This window comes from Drosophila gunungcola (assembly GCF_025200985.1).
Source record: "Drosophila gunungcola strain Sukarami chromosome 3L unlocalized genomic scaffold, Dgunungcola_SK_2 000005F, whole genome shotgun sequence".
Lineage (NCBI taxonomy): Eukaryota > Metazoa > Arthropoda > Insecta > Diptera > Drosophilidae > Drosophila > Drosophila gunungcola.
The window spans coordinates 809,465-832,137 of record NW_026453180.1 but is presented as its reverse complement, the minus strand read 5'-3'; the positions used below and the strand labels follow the sequence as shown (position 1 = coordinate 832,137).

Sequence of the window (22,673 nt, the reverse complement as noted above, 5' to 3'; positions counted from 1 at the left end):
TCCTACCAACCAGCGTCTATATTTATTTTTTCTTACACTCTCCTCACATTAGACATTAGAGAATTTGTTGCCCTTGCCTATACGCTGGCGTTTCCTGCTGTGAATTTGGCTAAATTGCATTGCCACGACAACTGCGTCTGAGGCTGAGTCTGAGGTTTGTTGCTTGGGCGAATCAGAAATTGTGGCAGCCACCCCGCAGCCGAGACCGCTGAAGAGCCGCACAAGTGCCGCTTGACTCGGACTGTTTTTGGGGAATGGGATTGGATGGGAATCACTCCTCCTTCACGCCCAATTGATGCGGTCTTAACGCCTGACTAGAGGTCGAAATCCTTACCTCCCTCAAAAAGGCCGAGGTTGACTTAAAAAAAAAAATTGAAGAAAAGGTTTCGGTTTCGCACGGAACGCCTTCATCCTGGCTCTCTGACATAGGGCGTTTCCAGACAGAAAATGGCGGAAGATGCGAACGCCCCATCGTTTTTAGATAATCCAATTTGGAGGCCACCCGGAAAGTCAGCTCCAAGAGGGGGATCGATGCGATTTTGAACAGCTTTGATCGGCTTCCAATTTAAATCAGCCCTACATTGTATCAAACTTTAAAAATATATTTCAAAATATTTATATGTCCACTCCTAATTACCGCAAAAACTGATGTATAATTTTAGCATTTACCACAATGCAAACAATTATTGTTTAATAATAAACTGCTTATGAATGCTAGAAACATATACACGTTTCTTAATCCTGCAGCTTTAATTCGTATTTTAAGGAAATACCGAGTTTAAAGTATCCCAATAAACCAGTATATTTAGCTAACACTTTAAGTTTGCCAGCATTTTAAGTCCAGATTAAATATACTTTAATTGCATTTTGTTTGAGGACATTCTATTTTGCAATCAAATCAACGCAATCACCACAAAAGTTTATTCATTGGTTGAAGTTTAGTTTAAGACATATCCAAATAATCTTTCTGGTGCCTAGATCAATATAAACTTAATCTTCCGGCTGATGTTTTCTAGTTTTTGAGAGGCTAGAACTTGTGCTCCAGAGAATAATACCACCTTTAAGAAACTATTTTTAGTATTGATTAAATTCGCTGCCTGACTAAGCCATCAAATGCAGGTAGAGCCATGGCTTATTCAAGGAATCCGCTGCAAGGCAAGCAATCGCTAAGCCGCATAATTATATATAGAATACATAAATGCAGATGCACAAACTGCAAACGCGTGTGTGTTTCTGATATTCCACATAGACATATAGACATGTAGACTGTGCGCCCGCATCAGGCGAAGCGCAACTCAACTCCACGCAACTCAACTAATGGTCCATTCGTGGCACTTGGTTATTGACGTTTGCCTCGAATTGTATTAACAATGCATGCAGCAAGTGCACCAGCAAAAGCAGTGGAAAGGGGTGCGGGGTAGTGGCGGCAGGAAAAGGTGGGCGGCAAGGGGGCGTGGTTTAGGGGGCGGACGATAGGTCAAGCAGCAAGCGGTAACGGTTCGCTTTGATGCCAAAATCGAAGCGTGGTCAACATCATTTCGCTTAATTTCGTGTTGAGGCTCACAAATGAGGTACAGTACAAAATGCATATATAAAACTTAAATTCCAAAAAAAAACAAAAAGTCTTTATTTTTAATGCATTGTTTCAAAAGACAAATAGACTTAAAACCAAGTATTCCAGTTATTTACCAAATGTTTTAAAACATATTTTATATTTAGACTTTTTAAAAACATTACAAAGTCATTATTTATAATAAGACTGTGATTTTTGTAGCTATAGCAAATTAACCAGTATTAGAAAAACATAAACTAATAAATAATTTTGATAAACATTGGTCTTAAAGTGCTAGCTACTTTGATTTATAAATGAAATATGATATTAATAGTGGAACTTGTTTTTTATTGGCTAAAGTACGAAAATTTAAGTTAACATATACTTAACATGGTCTTAACAAAACTTAAAGAATTAGAATCAATTAGTTAAGAAGTTATTTATTAAAGCTAAAAGTTCATGACACAATCGTTGTAAATTTTTAAGTTTTAAAGTTATAGATACTAAAGTTCGAAGTTGAGGTCGCATTTAAATATGAGTTATGAGAGTTCAATAATTGTAGGTTTGACTGTAAACAGAGGGGGTGGTGAAGGGGGCAAAACGCGATGCGTGTCCGCTAATCCGCTGGATATAGGATCGGGAATCGGTGGGCGGTGGCTGATGGATGGTGGGTGGTGGATGGTGGGCAATGTTCAGTGGGTGGCAGCCAACTCCCTGTGCCAGCCACCCCCCCGCAACCCCCTTTCGATGCATGCCACTCAGCTATGACATTTTGGCAGCGTCGAGTGCACCAAGACTGTCAAATGAGTTGTAATGAAATCTCACTCAGGACTCTGGCCATATATGTACCTCTACCTCTGTGTTTGTGTGTGTGTGTGTGTGTGTGTGTGTGTGTGTGGAGTCCTGTCAGCTTTGGTCAGCTGCACATATAATAAATAAATTATTTGGCATTTGGCGTGGCGTATTATTGAAGGCAACTTCAGCTGGATGGCCGCACAATCACACAAACTTCCGCACGGACACACACAGTCGCACAGCAGCGCCATCTGTCGGCCGCGTTTTGAGACAAATTTGGGCATTAGCGTGATTAGTCTCAATAGTCGCTAGTATTTAGCAACAACAGCCTCGTCATCATGGGGCAAAACTTAAACTTGGCAAAGGGAAGTTCAGTATAAATTATAGCTTTTTACAGATAAGTTATTAACTAGAAACTTACCTTAGTCAAACCAGTTTTGTTGGCTATAAAATTGATTAATTAAAGGTTAAATAAATTCTAAAAGTTCTCCATAACTGGATGTTACATTGGATTTCGACTTATGAAAGCTGGACTCTATTTAGAAAATAGTCAGCGAAATTGTTACAATTTATAAAAATTTAAAACAAATTATTTCTTTCAATTTATAATAGCCAAAATTTATGAAAACATTGGTAAGTTTCTTTTTTGCCATATTTTTTTCTTGAACAACTTGGAGTTTTTAAGAGATAAACCAGTTCACACCAAAATGTCAATATAAAGTTAATAAATAGTATTCAATCTTAACACGCTTGTATATTTTTGGCTATGTTGGTTTATATAGAAGTATAGCTATTTTGTTTGAGAACGGATATAAACGGTTAAAGAATTAATAGTACTGATGGATTAGTCATTCTCCCCAAATAAAGCAATTTTACATGGCAAAAAAGAAAAACTTGTGAATAATATATAATTTGCGGCGTAATGAGCTGAAAAGTAAATCCATCCATTGCATGTTTGGGGCCCATAAAACTAGGCAACGATTTCTGAGAACATCGCCTAGCATTGTCTAGCCTGTGGAAATGCAAAAGGGGAAGGGGAATAAATAGTGTAAGGACGAAGAAAGGACGAAGTGGAGAGGAGCACTCTCAGTCAGTCACATGGCAAAAAGTTACAAGTAATACTTAACGCTAAATGGGCACAAGTGCCCACCTGAGCCAGTACCACTTCAGTCCGACGATGTGTGTGTTTTTTGGATTTTTTTCTACACTCCTCGTGCAAGGAAATTTTTGTAATGAAGTTATCGACAAGGTGGATCCGAATCCAGCCACTATCATATGTAGAACAATATGCAAATGTTACTTTGTTATGCAATTAGTGAATTCGATGCAAGCCACTCGACGGTCGGCAAACAGACAACCGCAGCAACGACAGCCAAGTCGCCACTCGAAGGTTCAGTCAGCCAGTTAAATGTATCGTTGACGTTGCAATTCGAATTAGAACATCGATGCATAAAAGGCACTACAGTTTGAACAGGCGATTTCCCTCTTATAATATAAGATACCTCAAAAGCTACCTGACTAGGAGGAGACCCGAAAGAATTGAGTTTAGGTGAGTTCTAAGCTTGAGAAAAGTATTAAAAAAGATTTGTGACCTATGCTGTGGTGTCTTACTGCTAATATTCATTTTTTTTTCCACTAATGATGTTCATACATTTGTCTATACAAACTTGAGTTCATCAACCAATAATCTTTAATTTATTATTCTACTCTTGTAAATCACTTTTAATTGTAATATATATATATAATTTAAAAATCCGTATTTATCAACCATCAAGCCTTTAAAACACAGAATGCGATATATAACTTATATAATTATTTAAAGCATTTTACTTTTTGAGTATGCTTAAATTAATAATACTTTTAAAGTAACCATAAAAGCTCATTAAATTTACATTCTTTATTTAATTAAAATACCTCCTTAAATGTATTTAAAATATTAATATATTCAAAAAAACAACTAAAGCTTGTCTTTTTTAATTTTATTGTATATTTTTTCTTTAAGAAGCATTTTTAAATAAATAAAGTAATTTTTTTATTAGCCCATAATCAAAGTCACTTACTTTTTTGTTACAAAAAGACAGGCAGAAACAAAAAACCCCTTTATTACCCATGAATATCAAAGTAGAAAAAATGAAATTAAACGAAAATAGGTCGATTTTGCATGTCAATCAAATGGCAAAAGGTGGGCGGAAATGGAATTGGGAATGGTAATGGTAATGGGAATGGGAACTCGAAACAAGACGAGACGAGACAAGAGCAGACGGCGCATCGAGCGCTAACCAAAGCGAGTCACACAATTAATTGAAGCAGCACTTGGCCGGCTAAGCTCCTCGTTCCTCTCACTTAACTGATTTTAGAATTTATTTTGTCTGCATTCCTCAGGCCAAGATGATGGAGAACTCGCATGCCTGGATGGGTGCCACTGGGTCCACGCTGGCAGGTTTGTAGAGGAGCCATGTCGAACTCGAGCTCGAAACCATCTGATCGTGGGCCTTTTCGTGTGATTGAACTTTCAGCAGACAGCTACCAGTACCAGCTGCAGTCGATGTGGCAGAAGTGCTGGAACACCAACCAGAACCTGATGCACCACATGCGCTTCCGGGAACGGGGTCCGCTGAAGTCCTGGCGTCCCGAGACCATGGCCGAGGCCATATTCAGTGTGCTGAAGGAGGGCTTATCCCTGTCGCAGGCTGCCCGCAAATACGACATCCCGTATCCCACGTTCGTGCTGTATGCCAATCGGGTGCACAACATGCTGGGACCCTCCATCGACGGTGGGCCCGATCTGCGGCCCAAGGGGCGTGGCAGGCCGCAGAGGATTCTGCTGGGCATCTGGCCGGATGAGCACATCAAGGGCGTCATCAAGACGGTGGTTTTCCGCGACACGAAGGACATTAAGGACGACAGCCTGGCCGCTCACATGCCGCCCTACGGTCGACATTCGGTAGGTAATTACAGCAGTACATCTCGCTGAGCTTTCAACATAAATGGCCATTGAACTGGATTCTTGAGCACCGCGCAGAAATCATTTTACTTTAAATTTAACATAAAATTAGGTTATATTAAATTAACGACTTAAATCGTAAAGTTAAGTAGCTCACGTGTATAATCTATTCTCTTAGTAATTTAAATAGCCAACCCAAATTTGATTACTATATTATTATTATGAATACTAAATATACTTTCGCAATACTTATTTAAACAAAATCTAAATCGCAGCATTGGTCTTACAAATTTGTATATTAATATTTACCTTTTTTAATTTTTATATTAACCTTCCTTGCAAATTGTTACTCACATGAAAAAACTAAAAATTGACTTTAAATTAAAGGTTTTATAGATCCATAATTTAATTAGTTTCATATTAGCTCATTGTATTAAACATCCATTGAACTTCTTTAAACTTATTTGAAGTCAAAGGATTAATTTCTTATATAAATTAAATGTCTTTTCTTATTTTTCCCTGCCTTACAATACAAGTGAGGCTTTAAAATACAGACACATATATTATTTACATTTTTGAATTTAATTAAATGCCTATTTTCTTAAAACTTATCAAGTTATTGCATTTAAACAAAAATCTTTGCTTGATATGGGACATACATATTATTTTATATGTTTAATTGGTATTCTTGATCAATTCTAATTTTGTTTTATATTGTTTAAGTGGCCCGACGGCTTTGCGAGGTGTACTGTGACTGGGGGTGCGAGTCCTTGAACTGAACTAACTGCTCTCGGGTTAGCCCGCGTTTCCCTTGCAGGACCTGCCGCTGAGCTATCCCGGCGCAAGTGGCGCCCTGGCAGGAGCGCCCAGTTCCCTGGCCTGTCCAAATGGCAGCGGTCCGCAGGCGGGAGTGGGCGTGGGCGTGGGCGTGGGCGGTGAGCAGCACATGTCGCAGGAAACGGCCGCTGCGGTGGCCGCCGTGGCCCACAACATCCGGCAGCAGATGCAGATGGCAGCGGCCGTCCAGCATCAAGGATCTCAGCATCAGCCGGTGCCGCCGGGCCTGTTTAACCTGCCGCCCCATCCGGGCGTGGGCGGTGGCGTAGGCGTGCCGGGGGCGGGCGGAGGCAGGGCCAGCATATCGCCGGCCTTGAGCAGCGGCTCCGGGCCCAGGCACGCCCCGTCGCCCTGCGGTCCCCTCGTCCCGAATCTGCCGCCCAGCATGGCCATCGCCTTGCACCACCAACAGCAGCAGCATCAGCACGGGGTAAGTGGGGTGGTGGGGAGTCGTAGTGTTACCTTTAAAAAATAGTTAACACGATTAGCAATCATTGAAAGTCGTATTTTAAAAATCAGGAAATATTTAAAACTTTTTTTTTAAGTTTCTGAAAAGTGATAATATTGTTTTAGTGGAATGTTACCTTAGGAGGCGTTTTGAAAGTCCTGTTCATTAAAATCGTCAGAAGACACATATACAAAATAAATTTTATTTTTAGAAAATAAGTACAAACATAAATAATTATTATTTTTGAGTTTTGTCCATTTGACAAACAAAAATCATTAAATTAATTTTTCTTAAGTTGCTCAATATTAACGTTTACTTTTTTAATAAAAATATTATATATATATATTTATATATAAATATAGCTATAAAATTAAGAAATTAAAATCTTTTTGGAATTACCGATTTACCAAAATAATTTTTTTTTTACATTTGTCGAATTAAAGGAATTGATTTTTGATTTTAAAAGGCTGTATTTTAAGGGGATACAAAAAAATTGGTTTCTTATTGGAAATGTTGTATGTTGAAGTCGTCCATCTTTATGATTGGACCACATTATTAGACTTGCATTATAGAAACTACAATGATTTTTTTTTTTGTTATTTTTTTAATCACTCACAAGCAAATTTTTATGCCTAGCTTTAAAGCTAATGATTAAAATTTTCTTGAAATTTCTGGAAAACAATTAAAAAACAATTCCACTTCTGACCTTTCTCCTCTCTCCTGACCTCCTCTCCTTTTGCTTAAATCTTTGCAGGAACGTAGACCTTGTGGCTGTCCCTTTGGTCCTTGGCCATGCCCCCATCATCACCATCAGCAGCAGCAGCAGCAGCAGCTTCACCACCAGGTGGGCGGTGGCCTGCCGCACAAGTCCGGTTTCGGTGCCAGTTCCAGTTCCTCCGCCTCCTCCGCAATGGGTCAGCACCCGCCCAAGGCCAAAGGCAGTCCGCTGCGCAGCGAAACACCCCGACTGCATTCACCGCTGGGCGATCTTGGCCTGGACATGGCCGGCTACAAGCGGGAGTTCTCGCCCAGTCGCCTCTTCGCCGAGGATCTGGCCGAGCTGGTGGGCGCCAGTGTCTCATCCTCCTCGTCCTCGGCGGCTGCGGCATCGGCTCCGCCAGAGAGATCGGTAGGAGGTGGGTCAGCGGCGGCGGGAACAGATGCGCCCAGCTCCTCGAGTGGCGGTGGCATCAAGGTGGAACCCATTACCACCACTAGCGAGTAATGAATTGATAATGAGTGAACTAAAATCTGAAGCTCCAGCAGCTTTACTCGACACATGTGCACCTATACCTTGGTTAGTTAACTACATTTTGGTTAAAATCTTATTTTTAAATAGAGGAAAACTTTTGCTTAAAATGCTTTTAAGTTTAACTTGATTTAACACAATGTAACAAACTATTTAAGCAACAAGTTTTAGCAATAAAATTATTCTCTATAACATGATCAAAACTCATTATACATAATATATCCAAGAGTTTTTTTAACTTTACGAAAAATCAAAGCCGCATTTTCCATATGTAAATAAAATAAATATAAACTATAAATACATTTTAAAGGTTTCTCCAAATCTTCGTTATTTGCTAAAAAAAAAAAAAAAGCAAATCAACAAATTTCCATACCTATATCCAATCGAATTTAAACATAAGCTTTACATAATATTATTTTTTTATTTTAAAATGTAAGACTAGCCCAAGGTATGTGTATACATGTGCCCGTTTTCCTCTAGTTTCTACCTAGTTTCTATTCCTAGCGTACTTATTGAATCAAAATTTGAAAGTATTATTATGTTATAGTCCAGCAGTCTAACTAAATAAATAGCGATCGATCTCTTTAGTTGTAAGTTACAGCGGAGGTGGAAAGAGAAAACCCGTAACATTCCAAAAACCATCCGAAACAGATAATGAAAATTAAATTTAAACCGGAACAGAGACCGATACCAGCAGCCCCAGCAGCATATTAATTAAATGTAAAAGAAATCAAAAGAGTTAAGGCGATTTAACTTGGCAATTGTGTGGCCGAATTTTGTTTAGTCTATAATTTATAAGAAGCGAGAAGAGAAATGTACAAAATTACTAAAAAGAAAAGAAAAAGAAATCGAAGCACTTGGAACGGCTTCAAACGCAAATGGAATCAACTAAATTTAATGTTTAGGCTTAACGAAAAAAAAAGAAATTCACAAAAAATGCCTTTCGGAATTAAATTCAGCGATGAACACACCGCAAACAAAATTTGTAAAAAGAATGAATCAAGTAAAAGTAAAAACAAGTGAACTTTTTTAAGCGTATTTATACAAGCGAAATTTTTAGACAAAATTTAGAATCAAAATTTTTTTATAACGACTACTGCTGCAATCCGGCCGAACTTGTGGCCCCTGATTTGAGATTATTGGCCCCCCAACGTATACCCCGAGTATTAACCCCCCTATGCCCCCACTCATCCCCTTCTAAAGTGCCTTTTCTAGCCTTAATTTGGACTCTGCTCCACTTCTGTCCCGGCCCAAAAGTCAGTCCACGGATACGCAGCAGGATTCGTTGGTTTATTTGACAAGTCTGGCGATATTATAAGGATTTAGTATCAAAAAAAAAAACATATTTACTTTGGTTGACCCCTTTAGGCATACCTTTCGGCACTCGGTTTTTTTTTTTTTTCTGGCAAGCACACAATTGATTAATCGGACAAGAGTTAATTACGATAATGGATAAACACAACTATTTTTGCATACGCAAGAACATCTACCATAGCCATAGCCCGTATATATACACACACGATATATAAGCATCTATGTAATCCCCAGTCCCCCCATAGACTTTGATGTTCCACACGTACACGTATCGAAATCTTAACGAGTTACTTTCGGAATAGGATGTAAATGTAAACAATGGCAAGAGTTAGCAGTTAAAAATCTCCTGGATATGTGTATCTTTGTACGATCTGGACCAGCGCGTCCAAGTTCAGGTCCAAAACTCAACATTTTCTATCAACTTTAGTGCAAACTTTATGTTCAAATTAACTTTAAATGTCGAAATGAATGTTCTAATTAATCCAAGAAAACAAAAAAAAACAAAAAACGAAAAATGGAAAACGGAAAATCGAAACGATCAAAAGTATTTTATAAAAACATTGAAAAGTAACCCAACCCAGCAAGTCTTCTCATTGCCTACCAATGGATGCATTTGGAATGCAGTTTTGGCTTAGTGTTTATTGGGGTACATCGTGGTGGATACTGGATAGCGACTCTGGATCTCAGAGCACAAGGGGCACGGACTCGGCCGGTGGCTGATTGATCTCCTGGTGGCGCTGGAGCAGACCCAAACACTGGTGCAGGCACTGGGTGCTGGCCGTCGAGATTGCCTTGAGCAGGAGAAGATCGGGATCCGTGGGCGAGAAGGAAGCACAGTCGATGCTCTCGATGGCCCTGGCCAGAGAAGCATTGCTGCAAAGGATTGCCGGAAATGGTATTAAAAATATCTCATTAAAAATGTCATTAAATTAGTAATTGGTTTTAGTCTGTAAATAAATAAGTAAAAGATCCAATTTCTTTACAAAAATTATTTAAAAGGCTTTTTTCTTTGCAGACTTAAACATTTAATTTGATTATTATAAATAAAATTCAAATCCTATTTAAACTGAATTGACTCTTGAATGACAGGGCCTTAATTTTTACAAATTCAGTATGAAAATCAATTACGCCATATGAAATAAAATATAATTTGCTGAATCCAGGCAAGATCAGTAGTTTCACAAGACTTCTTATCCTGAAAGTGTAAAGTGTCAATTGTGTTTCTGATTGACAAAAACAAGTCATTTGATTAGATAAAGTTAAGTTCAAATAAAATCCTGAATTTCAATTCTCTTGACATTAAATTTTACAGCATACCTATAACAACTCTTTACAGTACGGAAATCAATAACATCATATACAATTTGATATTACTTTATATGATCTAGATTTTCGTTCCTTTCTTTATTCCGTCAACGTCAGTTGTGAATTACAGTGAATTACTAAAACAACAAGTTTGATTATTGAAGTTCACATAAAAATCCTAATTTAATTGAATCTAACATTTAATTTTAAAAAATATTGAACTAAAATTCAGTATGAACACTACATCATATACAATTTAGTATATTTTTATATTGAGCAGAATCACTCAAATGGTTTCTATCTATGAAATTACAAAAGGCCAATAGTTTATATTCTGATTGACAAAAACAAGTCATTTGATTACTGTAGATATAATACAAATCCTATTTAAACTGAAATTCACTATTGGCTATTTAGAATGCCAATCAATTAAGTTGTATACAAGTACATCACTGCTGCCTTCTGGATTCAGTAAAAAAAATTAGTCATGTCTCATGACTTCTAACTCCGATAGTATAAACCAATTGTTTCCCCCTCTTTAAGAAGCTCTTAACTAATGTGTAAATACCATTGTTCCGTGAGAAACAGGGCTTGACGAGCGGACACCATGGCATCGGAGGCGGCCAGCAGTTCGCGCGGGGGCAGCGGCGAGGAGTTGCTGATGTCCATGGCCTTCATGTGGCTCTCGACGACGGCCCGCAGGCCGGAGACCCACTCCTGCCTGGCCCTGGCATCGTTGGCCCGCAGTTTCACGGTGTCGCCCGAAGCGCAGGCGATGGCGAAGGTCCTGGAGTCCTCGTCACTGGGGTAGACCACGGCGCCAGCCAGCTGTACCTGGCCCCTTGGAGCACTGGCCAGGACGTGGGGCGAGGGTGCGATGTCATCGCCCACCGTCGACGAGTCGCACAAGTAGTAGCTCAGCGATCCCGTCTTTGCGTCCACAGTGAACCAGCGATACTGCCAGCCTGGAAAATAGGAGCAATTAGTTATTGGCTTACATGGGGTAATAACATTAAGAGATTATGATTAATAAAAACCATTAGTATATTGGTATTTTGAAACTGTCACTAAGCCAGCTTCTCATTTATTTTTGTATATAAGCTAAATAAATTATGGGAATATACTCCACATTTTAATGTAATTTAAATACTTGCCAATAAAACTACCTATGTTTGGCATTTCAATGATGTGTAAATATACATTTTTTTTTAAATCCAAAATTGGAAAAAGGTTTAACCATTCAAAATAAGCAGTTTTTGCTGAAGAGGTAAACATTTCCTGATATTTTTTTAGGTGATCGATGGATTTACAATTGTTTTTTATTTTAAATAAAGATATTTAATAATAATCAGGCAGCGGTAAGCTGTATTTAATCCGAAACTAAAGGCATTTATAATCTAAGTAAAGACGATCTTTATATACAGAATTTTATATAGTTTTTAGCCAGAGATGAGTTGTACTCAAGTAGTAACTGAAGGGGAAGACAAATGTAGATTATTTAAAGTGGTTACTTAAAGTTAATCCCCCCAGATGAAAACCCCTCTTACCCTTCATCACATTGGTGTATTTGCTGAGCTGGCCACTGAGTTTCAGCTTGGCCGATTCCCGGATGATCCTGTTCAGGTTGCTCTCCATTGCGACGGCGGTGTCCTTGGTAACCGGGTGCTCCTCCCGCGGAAAGTGGGTGCTCCGCGGGACAAAATTTGAGGAGCAGGCGGAATTTCCGGCAATGGGGGCGGCTGGCAGTGGGGGCGTGGCCTGCCGCGGTCGATTCTTCTTGCTGCGCTGGCGAAACGAGTTCTTGATCTTGCGTAAAATGTTTGCAGATATATTATATTTCTATTATTTATTTTACATGGAAACTCAGCAAAAGCAAAACAATGAAACAGTGTGACCGTAAATCGTGATTATCATCCAGCTTGTTAGAGCTCTCAAGCCATCGATAGCAAAATCGATAAATATACCCAAGAAAGTACTGCTAAGGGTATTCCTTTTCCAATTTAGGGACCGAAGATTAATAAACTTAAGGAATATTTTGTAATGGATATTTGTATTGAAAAAGCTACTGTAATTTTGTTATAAAATAATACAAATTTAAAGATGTAAAATCTTATTGAATAAATTCAAATTAAGGACCAAAAGTCTTGTTACCCAAATAATAAAAGGTAGTTTTACAAAATCTACTGAAATTTGTTTATAAGTTAATCCACTTTAAAGATAAAAAACCTTATTGAATAAATTCAAGTTAAAGACCAAAAGTCTTGGTACCCAAATAATGAATAGTATTGTAGTATTACCAAATCTACTGAAATTTTTGTTTAAGTTAATCCAATTTTAAAGATATAAAACATTATTGAATAAATTTAAATTAAAGACCAAAAGTATTGTTAACTAATGGGCTTTTAAAAAAATGTAACTTTTCTATTTTGTAATATTTTTTTTTAATTAATTTTGACTTATTAAGAGTTTGACAGTTACGCTGTAAATTTTATTTAAACCGGAAACCAATATCATATAGCTGCAAATCATCAGAGCTTTTTATTAGTTTTTTATTATTTTATTTTTGCAAGGGTATATGAACTTCGGGTTCAAATAAAAAAATAATTGTTCAACTACGCCGCCATATAGTAATAATTATATTTCTAGTTTGCCATTTATTTGTTGGTCGTTTTAACATACATTTTGTAGGTCCAACAAAGTCAATTCGTTACTAAAATATTAACATTGATTTATTAAGATTAATAAGACATAATTTTTAATCTGAGTCGTCGACATCTCAGTCGTAATCTAAATCGTGGACATCTGATTTGTCGACATCTGAGTTGTCGACATCTGATTTGTCGACATCTGAGTTATCGACATCTGAGTTATCGACATCTGAGTCGTCGACATCTGATTTGTCGACATCTGATTTGTCGACATCTGAGTTATCGACATCTGAGTTGTCGACTTCTGAGTCGTCGATATCTGAGTTATCGACATCTGATTTGTCGACATCTGAGTTGTCGACATCTGATTTGTCGACATCTGAGTTATCGACATCTGAGGTATCGACATCTGAGTCGTCGACATCTGATTTGTCGACATCTGAGTTATCGACATCTGAGTCGTCGATATCTAAGTTATCGATATCTGAGTCTTCGACATCTGAGGTATCGATATCTGAGTCGTCGACATCTGATTTGTCGACATCTGAGTTATCGACATCTGAGGTATCGACATCTGAGTCGTCGACATCTGATTTGTCGACATCTGAGTCGTCGTCATCTGAATCATCGTCATCTGAGTCGTCGCAATATAAATCGTCGGAATCTGAATCGTCGACATCTGAGATTTCGAAATCAAAGTCGAAATTTGAAAAATAAAACGGATCCCACGACTTGTAGCAAACGTTCAAGAACGCCTCATCCATGTCTTGTACCTGGGAGAAAAAAACTATCAATAGCTGATAGGTTCTTTGTCTTTGTGTCAGACTTACATGGAATTTAGGAAAAGTGCATACATCCAGAACCAGTTTTAGCGGTTTTTGAAGTGCAGGATCTCTTATAGATCTCAAAATAGTGTAAACATTGCTCACAAGTTTTGAAGCCTCCATCAACATACCGCCAAAATATAATCTGACGCACTCCAGCTTTTGACAAGATTGAAAAATCGGCAACAGACTATTTTTATGCATTTCGGATGGATCGCTTATCTTTATGTGCAATGAATCAAGTTCAGTAAGTTGACTTAGGTCTGAGAAGTTGGCGGATGTACTCTCGTGGTCAAAAGTGAATAGTTTCTTTAGAGACTTAATTTTCGATATCTCACAGATCTCATCAGAATTTTTAAATTGTGTAGTCAGTTCTTGTAGAGTTGACTCTCTGTTGTTTGCAAAAGCCCGAAAAAGTCCACTAAGCGAGCCCTCAGCACCATTAATGTTTAGTTCTTTTAGTTTTTTTATGTCCGCCAAAACTTCTATGCCGACCTCATCGCGCAAATTGCATGCTAACGACTCCAAAGTTTCGATTTGGGACAAATATTTACATTCATTGAAGCCAAGCGGGATTCTTATCTTCAGTTTTCGAAGTGCAGATTGTGGTTTGAGTACCAAGTCCCTTAAGGGATTTTCCAATTTTATTAAATTTTCGTTAGAATTTGTGATTTCCAAGTGTTCTAGATTTGGCAGGCGAACTAACAGTTGTGCACACTCGGAATTGCAGAAATTAGCTTTTAATTTCTTAAGACCTTGTATTTTAGAAACTTCCGCCATTTCTGTAATTTGAAAAGATTCAAACTCAATTTTTAAACTCTGCAACCTGGCTGTACTATTTGAAGAGATCGCCGCAAATAAATTCTGTAGGGAACTACCGCCAGTTGAACGTGATACGTCAACAACCAGTTTTCAATACTCGAGTTAGCTAACTCGGAAAGGGCTTGTAGATCTTCCATTTCAGAAAAATAGCACTCTAGTTTTTTCAGTGACCCAATTCGGGAAAGTGCTATTACCTCTTCGGGAACTATTTTAGATAAATGTAAAACTTTTTGTATTACATTCTTCTCAGCCAGTTTTGTAAAAAGTTGGGCAAGATTTCCATTTCCAAACACACGCAACTCCTCGAGATTATTCAAGCTGGCCAGTTTCTCAATTCCAGTGAAATTTGAAAGCGAGCACACCAACTTTTTAATAGTTTGAATATCTGCCATGCTTGAGACATCTTCGAAACATAACTCTTCCAGTATGCCGATATCTAGTTCCTCGATCGCACAGAACTTGCTGCTGGCGAATGCCTTAAAAAGTGGATTTAGTGATCCATGAAATGATAGGACCCTTGAGATATGCAGGGTCTTAACGTCCTTAAGTTGAGCAAGGGGTGTTAGAACTTCAGTCCTACACCTATCTCCGAGATCAATTACCAGCTTTTTTTCTTTCTTTTTCAAGGAGATGGATAAGTCTGGGCAGCATAATGTTGCTTCAACCTTACATTTATCTAGTAGATTGGAGATTAGTTTTAAAGTACTGCGATCAAAGGAGTCGCGGGCCTTTATGACCAGGTGTTCTAGGTTGGTTAATTGATTAATATACTTAAGTAAAGAGCAATCGGAGATACGACAAGCCAGAAATCGAATCGAGCTTATTTTAGCAAGTTCTATGCAACTAAATTTGTTTATAGGATTTTTTATATTGCAGTACTTTAAAGCAAACGATCCTTTTGGGACCATGAATCGAAGAAACTTGGCAAGTGATTTAAGTCGTACCCCTTTATTATCTATAACCAACCGACTTAGATTTGGCAGCTTTGACAATGAACCCATTTTGCTAATGTCCGACTCTTCTAGTGGCTTTAACTGAAGCTCTCCATTGGACTTGTCAAACTTAATGAAGACGTTTTCATCGAACGTTATGGTTGCGAGAGATTCCTCAATTGAAATACTGCTTTTCGATATCGATATCTCCCTCAAATCGTACTGAACTTTCAAAATAAAATCATAGGGGTACTTAGTTCTTATGTATGTGTACAGAGATTGCAACGAGTCAAAAGTCGCAAACGTAATTGACTGGCTTATTTCGCCCAAACGGTACTCGATTGCCAGAGTTGAAGGTGCTAGACTTTTAGGTCTGTGCCATTCTCTTAAATCATTAAAGAACTTTGAAGTGTTTTCCTGGACTGGACTGAAAGTACAAGTCTTAAGATTGGGTAGCTTAGCAAACGAGGCATATGGGGCAGCACCGAGTTCCGGGTCTGGGTAGATTTCCAGCTCCTCAAGATTTTCGCAATGGGGTGCGATTCCGGAGACTATCCTATGAATTTTAGTGCCATCAAGTGTCAACTTCCTTAAATTTGGGTTTAATATGCAAATGTCAGTGAATGCATTCTGCAGTAATATCTACATTTATCTCTACTTGTTCGCTGTATGAGAGATTGTCTGCGAGGCCTTGAAATAAAATCAAATTATTAATATGTTAGGGTAATAATAAAAACCCCGACTTACCTTTAATGTCAATTTTTATGCACACATCGCTAAGAGACAATTCGACATCGAAAGAATTTTTTTCTCTTATAGATTGCAGAAGGGATATCCAGAAAGGTTCAGTCCTGTGTGCTGACCTATTGACTCGCAGATCTATAAGAATCTTTGTGATTCTGCACGCAAAGGCCAACTCGAGTTCCTTGTACAGAAGTTTGTGATAAGTCGCATGCGATTCCAGAAAAAACTCATGCGACAACACAAAGTTGATTAAATCATTATACTTCAGCATTCTGTCGATTGTGAAATTCGACTTGCAATCAGCAATCACATAGTCTAAAATCTTCAGCAGGCAATCACTGTTGAGTATAAATTCGTTACTCTCGTCCATTTTTGGGGTTGATTGGTAAAATATTTAGAGATCTCTTCACGACCAGATGATGTACAATTAATTAATATGCCAAAGTATATAGATTATCATTAGGCTTTAATCGAGGATTGTATTTTGATTTTAGAACGGCTGCATTAACATAAATATATTGAAATTGTTCTAGGTATATGTAAGTCTTGCTGCTTTTTAAAAAAAAACGTTATTTAATTACAATTACAATTGAAAATAACACATATAAACTAATACACATGCTTATAAAAATTAGTATTTTTGACAAAGCTCTTTGAAGTAGGTTTGACTTAGTTGCTGGGGTTGTAGTCGAAAACTGAACTGATATTGTTCAAATGAACACAGATTATACGCAAATGGTGTCTTAGGCCAAAATTTCAAGCTTTGCAAAGCTTGAATTCCGAGATATGCTCGACGGGAAAACATTTGGGCAATGCGGATACGGGTGCATTTTTATTTGAGATTATTCGTTAGACATACACATTGCCGCTTTATTGTATTTTTAAATTATAAAATATTTGTTAAGAAATAAAATGTAATGATTTTGCTTTAATTTTTGTTTTATTTGTCACGAATATTTTCCAGATTCGGATATCCCAAAATAAGTACTTAAATTAAAGGTTAATCCTTAGAAATTGTTTAGGCACTATTTGTGATGTTTAATTTCTTAAAGGTTTTATCTTATAAGAAATATAAGAAAACAAAAACATTTAAAATATGTATATATTTTGAATTTGTGTAATGTTATTCAAACCATAAGTAACTGATTCACATAGCTGCTTGCTTCAACACTCTAATTTTTTTTGCCGGGAAATTCAAACTCAAATTTCAAATTTGCTCTCTGAGATTGAGAGAACTCAAAAGATCTCGCTCTTTCTGTTAGATTGACATTTTCTGTGACATTCTCTGTTAGCTGCCTTTTGCTAACATTTCTCTGTTAGTTTGTCTCTTGCTAACATTTCTCTGTTAGTTCGATGTTTCGCTAACATTTAACTGCCAAACACAAGCTCACCATGAGTACGCAAATTCACCGCTAGAGGTGGAGAAACATCGATAACAACATCGATATAGCCGATGTCTTAAAAACATCGATGACATCGATGTTGTCATCTGTTTCTCCACCTCTATCGTCGCCTTGTCAAAAGAGAGAGCGAGAGAGTAATAAAACATTGAAAAGGCAATTTCGCAAAAAGAATTGTTTAAACAACAGAGAGAGCCCTTCGGAAAGTTGCCGCCGTTGAAAAATGAAAAAGCCATAAATGTATGGAATTGCTTCGCAGTTTGCTCTCAACGGTAACTCGTGGTTTTCCCAGCGAAAAACCAGTGGAATACAAATGCAGCGCGAGTGAAAAAAATCAATTTGGTGGCACAAGCAGTGGCAAGAAGAAGAGTCAAGACGCAGAGACTTGCGGATGATGTGATGATACAGATTATATATATATACACAAGCTATATATACATCCCTATGTGTGTGTGCATCTGTTCGGTCTGGAGTTTGTGTTATAATTAAGGCAATTAAAAGCGAAAAAAACGTGGATTTTTGCCCAGTGTGTGTGTGTTTTAAAATAAGAACGAAGTTTGCTAATTAGTATGCGTGCGAGTCTTATTTAATGGTTTTAGGTTTGCTTGTGATTTATAACATTTAACGGGAGTACATATGTGTATATACCATATATGCACCCCCACCCCCTATGTATATGTGTGTGTGTTTGTCTATTTGTATCTCCCTCTCACTCTGACACCCACTAAAACGCGAGGGTGACTGAAGAAAAAAACTCCACTTTTCTGTTCAAAAAGAAAAAAAGAAATCAAAAGAAAATATATCTATGCAAATAGTGTGCAAAACATATAATATTTAACGATTGCTAGTATATATCTTCACTTACCCATTCGTTTTCCATCCATGTCCACCCACACAAACAAACAACAAACAACAAACCGCAACAACAAAACAACAAAAGAGTGACCATGAAAATGCCAGCGAGAAATTCGCGAAAATCAATGAATAAAAGCCAAAAAGCAACAACATCGAGCATCGCATCATAATAATAACTAATAATACTGTTAGCCAAGTGAAATTCGAGGCTGGAATTCGTTATGCTGCAGTGCCCAGCGTTGGATTAAAAACATAATCGGGTGGAGATCCAGTGCTTAACCCTCGTGTCCGTCGTCCCGCTTAACCCCCTGTTGCCAGAATGGACGGGCAGAGGGCCAGGGATCTGCTGACCCTTTTGCAAGAACGCGTCGTCTTCTTAACCGGCGGACGGGATCGAAGGGGCGGCCCGCTCCTCTGCTTCCCGGCCACGCCCCGTCGGGATCGACTGAAGCCGGAGGATCTGCGGCGACTCCTCAGCTACCTGATCAGCATTCCCAGGTAAGCACAATTCTAATTGACAAGTCTAAAAATAACAGCTTAGTTACTAGTATCAATTAAATCTTATTATATTATTTTATCAGCATTCCCAATTTTAATATCCGACAAAAAACAAAATTTTAACTTATATTATATTATTAAAAATAAAATTTTTTTTTAAATTGATCAATATTAAATTAAATTGTTTTTAAAAATATTTTTTTACATTCTGTTGCTAAGTAATGTATTAATAAGTGGCTGATAAAAGAAGTAAACAGAGTAAAATTATGTAGAAAACCCTATTGTAAAGCTCATTTTATTACGATTACTTATTGTTCAATAACTGTTACACATTGATTACGGTTCCCCGATAAGAAAGTAATACAAATAATACTTATTAGCTAATATTTACAGATGAGAATTTTTACTAAAAGAATATTGGGTCAGACCTTAATCTGGACTACAAACATCTAAACTATTTCAAAAATTTTAATATTTTATTTTACTATAGTTTTTATTGGATTTGACACAAGCTAGTCTACATAATCCGCTTCGTATGCATCTAGGTTTTTTATAGATATTTTTCATCCCTATGACATTTTACGACTACTAAAATAATCTAAATTCTTAGAACTTATAATGATTCACCCAAATCATGTGGCACCTAATGAAAATTTAAATTTTTCAGTTGACAGAATAGATATGTTTTTTATTAGATCACGTTTTTCTTTATAAAAGCGTCCAGCCTTGTTTAGTGCAATTAAGGTTTCTGTTTAAAGTGTATTGCATGCTTGTAAGCTTTATTTTCTTTTTATCTAAATTGAAAACGTCAAGTTTTAAGATTTTTATACTGCAATTCAGCCTTTGGCGGCACTGGTTATAAATTTCTCCAGCCTCTTGAATTTCGTATTTCTGTACAGTGATCTCTAATTAATGTAGTTATTGGGGTTTAATGTCTTTCTTTAATACATCGGTACATTGTTAGAATAGTTTGCAATTACTTAATTTCTTATAATTAATACAACTTTTCACTTTTTAATTCATATTTTAAACTTTAAATTTAAATAAATAAGAAAATTAAGGATATAATATCGCAATGAACTTAATAGTTAAACCTCTAATTCAATATAATTAATTGCTACACGAAGCAAGCTAAAGTGCAAACTGACACAGCCGAATTCTAGAAAATCCTTAGACCTCACAACAGCAGTTTCGTGTTACTGGGGCTCACTGTACCAGCACAATGGCCATCCATTGTGTCAGCTGACGTCGCGACGTCGCTGGCTGCGCTTCGTTTGCAATTTCGGTAGAGTGGCGACGTCGTCGCCTCACCCGCACCTATATATCGTATATATATTCTGAATAGGGTGAGGATGCAGGGGGTGGGCGAGGGCGGAGGGGAGGGGGGAAGCAGCTGCTGCAGCTGCAGTGCCACATTCCACTTGATTTTCCTGTTATAGTCGCCCGCCTGCAGTCGCATTTTTATGAATCATCATCGTCAGACGATTGCAAGAACAGCACGCACATTGTTCTTGCCTCGCCCTCTCTCTTTCACTCCATGTTTTACCATCTCTTTCACCGCTGCTGTTGACATTGAATCGCAAGAGGGTGAGGTTAAAATGGGTGGCCCAAGAGGGTCAGGCGGGGCAAAAAAGTCGTAAAAGTAAATATTTTTAAATAAAAACCAGCAGCAACAAAAGTTGCATAAATCGGCGCGATAAAGAAAGCACCAAGAACCAAGAAGCAGCAGCAGAAGAAACACAGCTACGACCGCATACATATAGGCAAAAACCGGGGACCGGCTTCCAAAGATTTTAAGACCCAAGCTCAAAGAATGCGAATATTTTTTGCTGCTGCTCCAAACACTAAAAAAAAACACAAAACCACAACAAAAACCAAAATGAGCCATGAAACAAGAAAGAAAGAAAAGAAAGGGTAATTTGGCGAACAGTGGTGCCTCGATAATAATAAACTTGAGAGACAAATAACTTTATAGATGCTAAAAGCAAAAGTTGAAAGCTATTAATCGGTTAATAAAATTGAAGAATGGGTAAAGGGGTTTGTACTGATTCAATATCTAAAGAATTTTTTGAAAAAGAGTTAGGCAAGGGATACTTTAAAATAATGTGGTATGTTAAATAGTTATATTAAAAATTCTTTACATTGATTTGACCTAAAAGAATTTCATTTCCGTCATATTATCTTTTAAACTGTGTATGTAATTTAATGGCAGTAAAGTTTATTTCCTTTAGTCTCCAGCAATGCTTGATTTAACATTATTAAAATGTATTATGCGTTTCTAGTGTGTTCAATAGATACTCTTTAAACTAACAGAATCCACGAGTGAATGGACCTATTCCCATGATTAGGGCATCCCCACAAACTGCTATCTCGATGTCTGCCAACGGCAACAAACTCGGAATGATAATCAGAGCCGGGAGTTGATGATGATGATGACCCAAGATTGCGACACACGACAAGAGTATCTGATGAAAAATAGTATCTGCTGAAGAAGTAGAAAAGCGGCCAAAGCAGCGACAGCCATTGAGAAAGGGAGAAACGCACGTTCCTCGCTTATTTAGTCATGCTCATTGGCGCAATCATAGGCAGATGTAAAGGGTTATTTCAGCTAAATTGAAGCGCTAACAAGTTTTCGCCAGCCATGAATCACTTGCAGGCAAATTCCCACGCCTTATCCCATTCAGTTGTTATCAGCCGGGTAACAAGCAAAGCATTGTATTATCAGTGTCCCACATTTCACTGGATCCCCCACCCAGAAACGAGGAACACAACACAAGTAATGGAACCATGGCAGACACTTCAGGTTCGGCCGCCGCCGATAAGCAAATCGACTCGCTGACGACGCCATCGATGTCAGAGTCCATATTCCATATTCCAAATACACAAAAAGGGAACTGCTGGGGTTCCCTTATCGCATCGCAGCCATCCACGGAATTTTGGTCCGTTCTGGCAGTCTGCCCACTGTGCGCTTTATCTGCTGATTTTCTTTCTTTCGGGTTCTCTTGCCGCTGGCTGACTTGGTTTTGATTTTTAAAACATACCCTAACATGGAGTTTTTAAACTAGGACCTACTCAGAGGCCAAAATTTGACGGTTTACGTGCAAAAAGATGGTAACAACATTTTAAAAATTAAAACAAAGCATTTTAGAAGCCCTAAACAAAAATAATCGGTATTTAAAATTTTTAAAACTTGAAGGGTTAAAAAAAACCTTGTGCGAATTTTTTCTGTGAAGCTATTACAGGCACTCAAGACAAAATAAATTAATTGTATACAATTTATTTTTATTGAAATTAGTTAAATTAGTTAAAACCTAGAAATTACAAAGGTTATTATTGTGAACAAAAATTGTAATACAAAATTGTAATTCCATATTATTACAATTTAATTTAAATCAATTTCAAACAAAGCACTAACATTTTTTATAGAATTAATTAGGGATTTTTTTTATTTTAAAAATTGATTAAAAAAAATTATTTTAAATTGATCAACGTTATGTTATCGAACA

At 37.5% G+C, this 22,673-nt stretch overlaps 4 protein-coding genes across 4 annotated transcripts in view; 2 read left to right on the top strand and 2 right to left on the bottom strand.

Annotated features, from left to right (window-relative positions):
- LOC128258961 (protein bric-a-brac 1) overlaps positions 1-8,353 on the top strand; it is a 71,590-nt gene extending 63,237 nt beyond the window's left edge. The window contains 4 exon segments of the mRNA XM_052991012.1: positions 4,730-4,787; positions 4,864-5,291; positions 6,109-6,558; positions 7,331-8,353. Of these exon segments, the coding sequence (XP_052846972.1) occupies positions 4,730-4,787; positions 4,864-5,291; positions 6,109-6,558; positions 7,331-7,801 (1,407 nt within the window). The 3' untranslated portion in view covers positions 7,802-8,353.
- Positions 8,354-9,758: 1,405 nt separating this feature from the next.
- LOC128258971 (oxysterol-binding protein-related protein 11) lies at positions 9,759-12,358 on the bottom strand. The gene is made up of 3 exons (XM_052991022.1): positions 11,992-12,358; positions 11,013-11,409; positions 9,759-10,012 (listed from the first exon to the last, which is right to left on the bottom strand). The coding sequence occupies exons 1-3, from the start codon at positions 12,077-12,079 to the stop codon at positions 9,823-9,825; spliced, it is 675 nt and encodes a 224-aa protein (XP_052846982.1). The 5' UTR covers positions 12,080-12,358; the 3' UTR covers positions 9,759-9,822.
- A 745-nt stretch (positions 12,359-13,103) lies between these two features.
- Positions 13,104-17,192, bottom strand: LOC128258963 (uncharacterized). Its single transcript, XM_052991014.1, has 4 exons — positions 16,996-17,192; positions 16,418-16,818; positions 13,923-16,360; positions 13,104-13,865 (listed from the first exon to the last, which is right to left on the bottom strand). The coding sequence occupies exons 3-4, from the start codon at positions 14,694-14,696 to the stop codon at positions 13,221-13,223; spliced, it is 1,419 nt and encodes a 472-aa protein (XP_052846974.1). The 5' UTR covers positions 14,697-16,360; positions 16,418-16,818; positions 16,996-17,192; the 3' UTR covers positions 13,104-13,220.
- A 720-nt stretch (positions 17,193-17,912) lies between these two features.
- Positions 17,913-22,673, top strand: part of LOC128258957 (triple functional domain protein) — a 47,882-nt gene continuing 43,121 nt past the window's right edge. The window contains 2 exon segments of the mRNA XM_052991006.1: positions 17,913-18,054; positions 18,755-19,167. Of these exon segments, the coding sequence (XP_052846966.1) occupies positions 18,989-19,167 (179 nt within the window). The 5' untranslated portion in view covers positions 17,913-18,054; positions 18,755-18,988.